This window comes from Orcinus orca, chromosome 6 (genome assembly GCF_937001465.1).
Source record: "Orcinus orca chromosome 6, mOrcOrc1.1, whole genome shotgun sequence".
Classification (NCBI taxonomy): domain Eukaryota; kingdom Metazoa; phylum Chordata; class Mammalia; order Artiodactyla; family Delphinidae; genus Orcinus; species Orcinus orca.
The window spans coordinates 25,415,009-25,427,166 of NC_064564.1; the positions used below are offsets into that span (position 1 = coordinate 25,415,009).

Below are 12,158 nucleotides of genomic sequence, written 5' to 3' on the forward strand. Positions count from 1 at the left end.
TCAGTGACCCATTGTAGAAAACATCGGTCCACGCTGTTTGGCTTCATTGGAGAAACCCAACCTGCTGGAACTCAAGAGAGGCTCTGACCTCAGCTTCCTGTCCCAGGACCCCAAATGATTCCAAGTCCCCTAAGTCAGAGCCCTGATAAAAGGGAGCACCAGTGATGGGCCACACAACGGGAATGGATTGTACTTTTAAATATTGTCAATGCCTTGACCTCCCTGGGCCCCACTTCAGAGGAATGCAGCCATGCTCTGGGAACGCAGCCTGGACATGAGCCTTTTTAAGGCTCCAGCTGATTCTGCTGTGCAGTCCGTCCTGGGACCCAGTGGTATTAGGCAAAGACATCTGGGCTGGCCACTTTCTGGGTGCTCTTTTCTGAGTCAGGGACTTTTCATTTGTAACATAAGGAGTTAATAATCACAGCTATCTCAAACGTTGGTTGTTTATTTTTATATCAGTCCTGTGTCTTTATTAAAGAGAGTTAGAAAGAGACTAGGTCTGGCAACCAAGGAGTGAGGTACTGGCCAGAAAGGTGGGGAATGCAAGGGCAGACTGATGAGCTGGGAGGGGCTGAGGATACCAGGTGCTGGCAGCAGCTGAGGAGGTGCCCGAGGGTGAGCTTTCAGGCACTGGGGTCGGTGTGGGGGGTGTTGGGTGATCAGCTGGTTCCGCAGGGCATCCAGGATAGATTGGGCGGGCCTGGAATCTCCCTAGATCATCCAGTGGTCCTGATCCTGTGAGCTGCCTTCCATGTCCACCTCACTGACCTCTCCATCATCGGGTGACTCATTGTAGCCATTCGTCTCATCCATGCCCTGCGCGTCCCCATCAACCTCTGAGTCCTCTTCACCATCTTCATCCTCATCTTCATCTTCCTCATCATCACAGTGCCAGGCCTGATGCTGCTGTTCCTGCTGCTGCAGCCCTGTCTCCTCCACACAGGGTCGATCCAGATTAAACCACAATGTCTCAGTCACACAGGGGAAGGGCGAGGGGAACAAGGTGCGCATGGCTTCTAGACTGGGTTTGAGTCCTGGCTGCACCACTTACTAGCTGTTTGACCTTGACCGAGTCACTTAACCTCTCCAAAACTCAGTTTCCTCATTGCACCGTGAGGTGGCAGCTGGCGGCAACCCAGAAGCACTTCACTTTCAAAAGTTGGTTGTTTTTAGGCTTAAAATAGAAAATATATCTGAAAAGGCTTTGCCAGCTGTATTATGCAAATGCAACTTCTATTACAGAGGGCTCAAAAATGACACTGCACATACCTAGTCTACCAAAGCAGGTTGAACCATTTGTGTGCCTGAGCAATGCTCTGGGCATTCACACACTGTTTGAGTTTTTTACTATAAAGCCCTTTGCGTGCTGGTGCTCAGTGGTCAGAGGTGCAACCCATGGGCTGCTGCAGGGCATCATAGAGACATTCATTTCTCTGACCCGTGAGTGCTCACTGGGTGCTCTCCAAAAGCTGAGAATGGGGAGAGAGGAAGACTATGACCCCCACAGACTCTAATTCCACCCTCAAGTGATGTGGATAAGTAGTCTAACTTTGTTTTCTCTCCTGATGAAGCCTCCAAGAATCACCAGTGGCCTGAGGCTTCACCCAAGGACCAAGTAGTGTCCGCCCCTCCCTGTTGACCATGCAGGGAGTTGTCTTTGGGAAAACCTGGGCCATGACTGGCTTCCAAGTGCCGTGCACTGTCGCTCTGCTGGCTAGGCTGGTTCCTCAGGGGCAGGAGGACAGGGAATTGCAGCAAAAGTCCAAGTTCCACTGAAGAAGTACCTGCAGGTCCGGAAAGGATGCCCCCTGCTCTCGGTGGACCCGATTCTCGCCTGACTTGGGGCTTCCCAGCACCCACCCCACCCTCTCACCGCAGAGCAGGGGGTCAATCTCTGCGCAGTGCAAGGAAAGCAGACCTTTCCTTGTGCACTGAAATACTTGGCTCTTTCGAAGACGTCAGTAACAGTGCGTCAGGCCCCAGGTCCATGCAGGTAAGCGGGGGAAACCTGTTCTCCACACTGAGAACTGAAAGGGGAAAAGCAGTTCAAGCTGGTTAATAAGAGAGAGTTATTTTCATGTTGAGAAGAGCATTAAAAGTACAGGAAGTTCTGAAAAAAAGAATAGACCCAGACACCTGTTTGACAGAGTCACACATACACACAAAGAATCCCTGGGGAAACATTATAAAAGAATACAGGTCCCATGAGCCAACTGTGGACCCTGTGTTTCCAAACGATAGCATACAGATGTAGGAATTCGGAATAGAATGAACTCTTTGGCACTTTAACCAGCGAGTTCTCATTGCAGAACGTTTAGGAAAGGATGTCGTACTGACTTGAAGAGAAGAGTGTCCCAGAATGAACAAATGTCTAAAAGTTTTGCTTGCAGAGTAAAGTCGATAGACGTGGCTCTCTGTTCCATGCTATGCTTTACCCCGGCAGTCCTTTTCTTTGGAGAGATCTCCTCTGCTCAATTCTGTCCATCTCAGGATAGAACTCATCTCTGAGCCAAGGAGAGTCTGCTCGGGTCCTAGTGTCCTGATACCCGTTGTGTGTTTAGGTCACTTTTTTTCTGTCTGATTTCCCCTCCATGTTCATAATTGTGTGAGGTACAAAGTGCTGGTAAGTGGGATTGGCTTCATCAAGCATCCTCTTTTCTTTCTTCTTCAGGGTTGAATGCTGACAGAAGTAAGAAGAGATAGGGAGGGATGGAGCAGGCTGGAGGCTTATCAGGCAGCTCGTGCTCCTCAATTCTGACAGGTGGTGGGGGTGGCAGCATGCTGCAGTGTAAGTTTGCTCACCTGGGCACCTTGGCAGGCAGAAAGCTCCCTGGCATCCCTGGGAACACAACCAGTGTCCAGGGGTCCTGCTCTCCCAGATGCCTTCAGTATGAGAGGAGACACTTCTCTGGATGTTCTCCAAGCATCTCCAGGTGCATCATGAAATGGAAAACTCGCGTCCTGCACAACAGATGCAGATTACTCGCCTACTTCAGTGAAAATCACTTTCTTTCTGGAACAACCCACCTGAGAAGGACTCGAATTCAACAAAATGTTTTTTTTTTTAACATCTTTATTGGAGTATAATTGCTTTACAGTGTTGTGTTAGTTTCTGCTGTATAACAATGTGAATCAGCTATACATATACATATACATATATCCCCGTATCCCTTCCCTCTTGCGTCTCCCTCTCACCCTCCCTATCCCACCCCTCTAGGTGGTCACAAAGCACCGAGCTGATCTCCCTGTGCAATTCAGCTGCTTCCCACTAGCTATCTATTTTACATTTGGTAGTGTATATATGTTAATGCTACTTTCTCACTTTGTCCCACCTTACACTTGTCCCTCCCCTAGTACTCAATTCCATTCTCTACATCTTCGTCTTTATTCCTGTACTGTCCCTAGGTTCATCAGCACCATTTTTTTTTGTTTTTTTAGATTCCATATATATGTGTTAGCATACAGTATTTGTTTTTCTCTTTCTGACTTACTTCACTCTGTATGACAGATTATAGGTCCATCCACCTCACTACAAATAACTCAATTTTGATTCCTTTTATGGCTGAGTAATATTCCATTGTATATATATATACCACATCTTCTTTATCCATTCATCTGTCGATGGACACTTAGGCTGCTTCCATGTCCTGGCTCTTGTAAATAGAGCTGCAGTGAACATTGTGGTTCATGACTCTTTTTGAATTATGGTTTTCTCAGCGTATATGCCCAGTAGTGGGATTGCTGGGTCATATGGTAGTTCTACTTTTAGTTTTTTAAGGAACCTCCATACTGTTCTCCATAGTGGCCATATCAATTTACATTCCCACCAACACTGCAAGAGGGTTCCCTTTTCTCCACACCCTCTCCAGCATTTACTGTTTGTAGATTTTTTGATGATGGCCATTCTGACCAGTGTGAGGTGATACCTCATTGTAGTTTTGATTTGCATTTCTCTAATGATTAGTGATGTTGAGAATCCTTTCATGTGTCTGTTGGCAATCTGTATATCTTCTTTGGAGAAATGTCTATTTAGATCTTCTGCCCATTTTTGGATTAGGTTGTTTGTTTTTTTTCATATTGAGCTACATGAACTGCTTGTATATTTTTGGAGGTTAATCCATTGTCAGTTGCTTCGTTTGCAAATATTTTCTCCCATTCTGAGCGTTGTCTTTTGTCTTGTTTATGGTTTCCTTTGCTGTGCAAAGCTCTTAATTTTGATTAGGTCTCATTTGCTTATTTTTGTTTTTATTTCCATTTCTCTAGGGGGTGGGTCAAAAGGGATCTTGCTGTGATTTATGTCAAAGAGTGTTCTTCCTATGTTTTCCTCTAAGAGTTTTATAGTGTCTGGACTTACATTTAGGTCTTTAATCCATTTTGAGTTTATTTTTGTTATTGTGTTAGGGAGTGTTCTAATTTCATTCTTTTACATGTAGCTGTCCAGTTTTCCCAGCACCACTTATTGAAGAGGCTGTCTTTTATCCATTGTATATTCCTGCCTCCTTTATCAAAGATAAGGTGACCATAGATATATGGGTTTATCTCTGGGCTTTCTATCCTATTCCATTGATCCATATTTATGTTTCTGAGCCAGTACTATATTGTCTTGATTACTGTAGCTTTGTAGTATAGTCTGAAGTCAGGGAGCCTGATTCCTCCAGCTCCACTTTTCGTTCTCAAGATTGCTTTGGCTATTCGGGGTCTTTTGTGTTTCCATACAAATTGTGAAAGTTTTTGTCCTAGTTCTGTGAAAAATGCCAGTGGTAGTTTGATAGGAATTGCATTGAATCTGTAGATTGCTTTGGGTAGTATAGTCATTTTCACAATGTTGATTCTTCCAATCAAAGAACATGGTATATCCCTCCATCTGTTTGTATCAACTTTAATTTCTTTCATCAGTGTCTTATAGTTTTCTGCATACAGTTCTTTTGTCTCCTTAGATACGTTTATTCCTAGGTATTTTCTTTTTGCTGCAATGGTAAATGGGACTGTTTCCTTAATTTCTCTTTCAGATTTTTCATCATTAGTGTATAGGGATGCAAGAGATTTCTGTGCATTAATTTTGTATCCTGCTAGTTTACCAAATTCATTGATTAGTTCTAGTAGTTTTCTGGTAGCATCTTTTGGATTCTCTATGTATAGTATCATGTCATCTGCAAACAGTGACAGCTTTACTTCTTCTTTTCAGATTTGTATTCCTTTTATTTCTTTTTCTTCTCTGATTGCTGTGGCTAAAACTTCCAAAACTATGTTGAATAATAGTGGTGAGAGTGGGTATCCTTGTCTTGTTCCTGATTTTAGAGGAAATGGTTTCAGTTTTTTACCACTAAGAATGATGTTGGCTGTGGCTTTGTCATATATGGCCTTTATTATGTTTAGGTGAATTCCCTCTATGCCTACTTTCTGGAGCGTTTTTATCATAAATCGGTGTTGAATTTTGTAGAAAGGTTTTTCTGCACGTATTGAGATGATCATATGGTTTTTATTCTTTAACTTGTTAATATGGTATATCACATTGATTGATTTGCATCTATTGAAGAATCCTAGCATTCCTGGGAACCCACTTGTTCATGGTGTATGATCCTTTTAATGTGTTGTTGGATTCTGTTTGCTAGTATTTTCTTGAGGATTTTTGCATTTATGTTCATCAATGATATTGGCCTGTAGTTTTCTTTTTTTGTGACATCTTTGTCTGGTTTTTGTATCACGGTGATGGTGGCCTTGTAGAATGAGTTTGGGAGTGTTCCTCCCTCTGCTATATTTTGGAGGAGTTTGAGAAGGATTGATGTTAGCTCTTCTCTAAATGTTTGATAGAATTTGCCTATGAAGCCATCTGGTCCTGAGCTTTTGTTTGTTGGGAGATTTTAAATTACATTTTCGATTTCAATGCTTGTGATTGGTTTGTTCATATTTTCTATTTCTTCCTGGTTCAATCTCAGAAGTTGTGCTTTTCTAAGAATTTGTCCATTTCTTCCAGGTTGTTCATTTTATTGGTATATAGTTGCTTGTAATAATCCCTCATGATTCTTTGTATTTCTGTGGTGTCAGTTGTTACTTCTCCTTTTTCATTTCTAATTCTATTGATTTGAGTCTTCTCCCTTTTTTTCTTGATGAGTCTGGCAGTGGTTTATTAATTTTGTTTATCTTCTCAAAGAACCAGCTTTTAGCTTTATTGATCTTTGAGATCATTTCCTTCATTTCTTTTTCATTTATTTCTGATCTGATCTTTATGATTTCTTTCCTTCTGCTAACTTTGGGTTTTTTTTGTTCTTCTTTCTCTAATTGCTTTAGGTGTAAGATTAGGTTGTTTATTTGAGATTTTTCTACTTTCTTGAGGTAGGATTGTATTGCTGTAAACTTCCCTCTTAGAACTGCTTTTATGGTATCCCATAGGTTTTCGTTCATCGTGTTTTCATTGTCATTTGTTTCTAGGTATTTTTTGATTTTCTTTTTGATTTTTCAGTGATTTTTTTAGTGATTTAGTAGTGTATTGTTTAGACTCCATGTGTTTGTATTTTTTATAGTTTTTTTCCTGTTATTGATATCTAGTCTCATAGCACTGTGATCGGAAAAGGTACTTGATATGACTTCAATTTTCTTAAATTTACCAAGGCTTGATTTGTGACCCAAGATATGATCTATCCTGGAGAATGTTCCATGAGCACTTGAGAAGAAAGTGTATTCTGTTGTTTTTGGATGGAATGCCCTATAAATATCAGTTTCAATTAGGTCTATCTTGTTTAATGTGTCATTTAAAGCTTGTGTTTCTTATTTATTTTCATTTTGGTTGATCTGTCCATTCGTGAAAGTAGGGTGTTAAAGTCCCCTACTATGATTGTGTTACTGTCGATTTCCCCTTTTATGGCTTTTAGCATTTGCCTTATGTATCGAGTGCTCCTATATTGGATGCATAAATGTTACAATGTTATATTTTCTTGGATTGATCCCTTGATCTTTATGTAGTGTCCTTCTTTGTCTCTTTAATAATAGTCTTTATTTTAAAGTCTATTTTGTCTGATATGAGAATTGCACTCCAGCTTTCTTTTGATTTCCATTTGCATGGAATATCTTTTTCCATCCCCTCACTTTCAGTTTGTATGTGTCCCTAGGTCTGAAGTGGGTCTCTTTTAGACAGAATATATATGGGTCATGTTTTTGTATCCATTCAGCCAGTCTATATCTTTTGATTGGAATATTTAATCCATTTACATTTAAGGTAATTATCGATGTATATGTTCCTATTACCCTTTTCTTAATTGTTTTGGGTTATTTAGGTCTTTTCCTTTTCTTGTGTTTCCTGCCTAGAGAAGTCCCTTTAGCATTTGTTGTAAAGCTGGTTTGATGGTGCTGAATTCTCTTAAGTTTTGCTTGTCTGCAAAGTTTTTAATTTCTCCATCGAATCTGAATGAGATCCTTGCTGGGTAGGGTAATTTTGGTTGTAGGTTTTTCCCTTTCATCACTTTAAATATGTCCTGCCACTCCCTTCTGGCTTACAGGGTTTCTGCTGAAAGATCAGCTGTTAACCTTATGGGGATTCCCTTGTATGTTATTTGTTGCTTTTCCCTTGCTGCTGTTAATATTTTTTCTTTGTATTTAATTTTTGATAGTTTGATTAATATGTGTCTTTTTGTGTTTCTCCTTGGATTTATCCTGTATGGGACTCTCTGTACTTCCAGTACTTGAGTGACTATTTCCTTTCCCATGTTAGGGAAATTTTCAACTATAATCCCTTCAATATATTCACAGACCCTTTCATTTTCTCTTCTTTTTCTGGGACCCCTGTAGTTTGAATGTTGGTGTGTTTAATGTTGTCCCAGATGTCTCTGAGACTGTCTTCAATTCTTTTCATTCTTTTTTTTAAAATTCTGCTCCCTGGCAGTTATTTCCATTATTTTATCTTCCAGCTGTCTTATCTGTCCTTCTTCCTCAGTTATTCTACCGTTGATTCCTTCTAGAGAATTTTTAATTTCATTTATTGTGTTGTTCATCATTGTTTGTTTGCTCTTTAGTTCTTCTAAGTCCTTGTTAAATGTTTCTTTTATTTTCTCTATTCTATTTCCAAGATTTTGGATCACTTTACTATCGTTACTCTGAATTCTTTTTCAGGTAGTCTGCCTATTTCCTCTTCTTTTTTTTTGGTCTGGTGGGTTTTTACATTGCTCCTTCATCTGCTGCATATTTCTCTGTCTTCCCATTTTGCTTAACTTACTGTGTTTAGGGTCTTATTTTTGCAGGCTGCAGGTTCATAGTTCCCGTTGTTTTTGATTTCTGCCTGCAGTGGTTAAGGCTGGTTCATGGCTGGTGTAGGCTTCCTGGTGGAGGGGACTGGTGCTTGTGTTCTGGTGGGTGGGGCTCAATCTTGTCTTTCTGGTGGGCAGGGCCGCATCCGGTGGTGTGTTTTGTGGTGTCTGTGAACTTATTATGATTTTAGGCAGCCTCTCTGCTAATGTGTGGTGTTGTGTTCTTGTCTTGCTAGTTGTTTGTCATGGGGGATTCAACACTGGAGGTTGCTGGCCATTGGGTGGAGCTGGGCCTTAGCATTGGGATGGAGATCTCTGGGAGAGCTGTTGCTGATTGATATTACATGGGGCTGGGAGGTCTCTGGTGTACAGTGTCCTGAACTTGGCTCTCCCACCTCAGAAGCTTAGGCCTGACACCAGGCCGGGCCACTGAGACCCTGTCAGCCACACGGCCAGGTACGTGGGGATTTCTTGCCTTTTGCGATGTCTGAGATCTTCTGCCAGCATCTTCTGTAGGAGTTGTTCCACATGTAGATGTATTTTTGATATATTTGTGGGAGGAAGGTTATCTCCACATGTTACTCCTCTGCCGTCTTGAAGGTCCCTCAAATGGTTTTCTTTTTATTTTCCAGATGGTTTTCTTGATCAATGATCTTTCCTACCTTTCCTTTCCTGTTCATTGTCTGTGAAGCTGAGGCACCACCTCTTCCCCCATGTTGGGAGAGGAGGGACTCAGAGCAACTGTTCACAAGCCGTGGGTATTAACAGTGCTGTCTTCCAAAGACATCCTTGGTGGTTTATAGAAATTCATGGTGTCATTTCATATGCGCTATGCAGAATAAACAGTACTAGACACTGGCTCTTTACTTTTATGAATGAGGAAGAGTTGTTTGTGAACAACGTACAATTTCCACTCACTGTTCCACAGTTGAATAGTTGTCATGGAAAACTGAGTCATTTGAAGACCTCAAAGACTGCAAAGGCATAAAGTCTCATGAATCACGACTTGGGTAAAATAACGCCTCGCTGAGAAAATAGCTCCTGGAAATGTCCTCAGCTGAGTAACATGTGGGCTGAGAGCATCACTTGGTCAGCTAATGCCCCATAAAGGGGCAGTGACTGGCAACGCCCAGCTGGTGAGATCATGAGTTTAAACAGGCACAGGACGGGTTTGAATCAGCTCAGGATGTGCTGGGTGTCCAGGTGGATTTTTGCTGGATTTGGTGGTGGTGGCTCTGGAAATGTGTACTTTCTTAATGTAGGTTAATTCTGTAAAACTACAAAATAATAAATAAGTGGTCTTAAAAAGAACTCTATGTAATGAAACATCAAGTTATGTGCCCTGGGCCCTCCTTCTGTATCAAAATGCTATCATTTTATTTCTTTTCTTGGAAGGAAAGATTGATTATATGTGTCCCAGTGTTGTGTGTATGTGTGTTTGTGTTTGTGTGTGTGTGTATGAGAGAGAGAGAGAGAGAGAGAGAAGCAAAGAGAGAGAGGGAACATGATGTATAAATAACCCACATTTGAGAACAGGACAGGGCTGGTTTTTCAGCTAATAAGAACAGGGTAACTGTTTCCTTGGATGATTTCAGGGACAGAATTACGTTCCCACAAGTGCACAGTATCCCACTGCAGAGACCCCTCCCTCCTGCGTGGTAAGTCTGGCATTTCCTAAAGTCTGTGAGGAATACCAGCTTGGTCTTGCTAGTAGGCATTGAGCACAATAGTGCTTCTGTGGTCAAAGAAGCCGGGAAAATGATGAGCTAGAAAAAAATGTGTGAAAAGGTCTTTGTTGCACTTTATTCCTTGAACTTTGGGCTAATGGGGCACCAGAGTCCTTACGTGGGAATGCACTCAGCCGTGTTATTTGATCAGGGAACTGCTGGGTGCAGAGCACAGCTCTGTCTTCCAGACTCATGTTTGCAGGAAGACACCTGTGAGCTGTTTCTCCGGTTTTTCTTTGGATGGACAGTAGGGAGAAGGAAAAGGTGTAGGGCCTGGGGCCTGACTGTGCTTTGCCTCTGCTGGGCTCCCAATACCTGAGAAAGGCCATGATTCAGGAGGACTTGCTTTCCCTGAAGCAGGGACAAATTCCACCCTGAGGCCACAAACCAGTGTCTAGAAGGAAGCAACTGCTGCATAAAGTGGGAAATGGCAGCATCGTTTGTCCTGAACAACGATGAATCTCTTTCTGGCTCTCTCAAATTATTTTCATTTTTCTGAAAATCAGCTTTATGTTTCAGAAGCTGGGAGCCACTGATGCTCCTGGCCTTAGGTGTTCTACAAATTGATGGGCAGTTCAGGGTCACACAATGAGTTGTCACTTCCATGTATCAGGTGGTCATTTGATACGTTTCTTTATAGCAATGTCATTCATAGCCCCTCCCCCCCATATGGGGGGTTAGTTTTCAAACTCCTCGGTTTGGCCTGTGTGGGTGGGATGGGAAAAACACATTCTCTTCCTCCAGTCACCACCACCAGAATGGGCCAATTTCAATGAAATGGAACTCTTGAGTGGACAAGAAGTCACCCAAGCTTACAGGAAGTCAGCTGTTCTCTGCCGCCCCCCTTTCCTTCGGGCCCCAGCAGCTCTCATCTTAACAGCAGCTCGGGACAGACAAGGTCTAATGGGTGCTTCTTCTAAAAAGAGAAAGTGTTTATTGGCTGGTTCTGAAGTCCCCTCCTTCCCTTGGAAAAACAAGGGCAGGTCTTAAAATCTCTCTCTGCCCAAGCTCACTTTGGTGACAAAGCCATCTCACATCCCTGCTTCCAAGGATCACAAACATGTGATTACCTGGGTTCTGCGCCCTCCCTGGGGTTGAAGAAGTCACTTCCTGAGCTGTCACACAGTGCCACCTGCTGGCCTACAGAATCCCCATCGACCAGGTCGCCCATTGCTCTTGGGGGCACAGGCTGTGGGGCCCGCTGGCATTTTTAGAATATGGCTCCTGGCCTTTGTGGCCAGCACTTACACATGTCATCGTAGGTCAGTGGGTAACCCTCAGCTGCAGTCATGCACATCAGGAGGTTGAGTTTGCAAGACTCGCCCAAGGTCAGTGCCGGAGACCACCTGTTGTGCCCTGCTTCCAGGGAAACCAGCCAAAGGGCTTTTTGGCAGTCATCCCCCTTCTGGGGCCCTCCTGGTCTCAGGGCCCACCAATGGAGTGTGAGGCCAGCCAACCCAGGTCTCCTCCAAACCTCTGCCTGCCAGGAGCCGGAGGACCTCTAGTGGGGCTGGGAGGGAGGCTGATGGCCAGGAGAGACTCTGGTACTTTACCTAGGCCCAGAGCAGGTAGAAGAGAGATGACTAGATCCACTAGCATGTATTCTGAGGCAGGATGTCTGCCCCACGGTGGCATTGAAGTGGTCATTCGGAATAAGGTTCAGTGTGCACGTGTGCTTATTGCAGTGTGTGTATGTGCATGGTGTGTGTGTGTACGTATGTGTATGTATGCGATGTCCATGCATGTGTGTAACCTCCTTTAAAACAGGGGATGGGGGCTCTGGATATCTTTTCTTGATACCCCCAGTGCTCCCTAAGCTATCTGTACAGAGAAAGGGAAAGTTCACCAGCCACAATGCTGCTCTGGCCTCTTTTGGGATTTCTATCTTGTTAGCCCACCTCTCATTAGTGTACGATGTGAGCTGTGAGGCTCTCGCTGGGCAGATCCCCTGCCCGTGAACAGAGGATCATGGCGGGCCAGGGCCCTCCTTGACAGGCCTTTTCCTTCTGTGCATGGCAGAAGCTTCCAGATCTGCTCCAACCAGCCTGCATACATCCATCTTTTTAGGATGTGGCTGGGGACTTACCATTTTTTAAAATACATGTTGCACATTTGACAATGCTGTTTGGCACCGTGTATTTGACAGTATAACCTATCATACTTTAATCACATCCATGAAAATCATCACAAA

At 43.1% G+C, this 12,158-nt stretch overlaps 1 protein-coding gene across 1 annotated transcript; it reads right to left on the bottom strand.

The window, feature by feature from the left end:
- Window positions 1-714: 714 nt before the first annotated feature.
- On the bottom strand, window positions 715-1,041 carry LOC101282393 (anaphase-promoting complex subunit 15-like). Its single transcript, XM_033429873.2, has one exon. It carries the CDS (start codon window positions 1,012-1,014, stop codon window positions 715-717), a length of 300 nt encoding a protein of 99 aa, XP_033285764.1. The 5' UTR covers window positions 1,015-1,041.
- Between the last annotated feature and the right edge of the window lie 11,117 nt (window positions 1,042-12,158).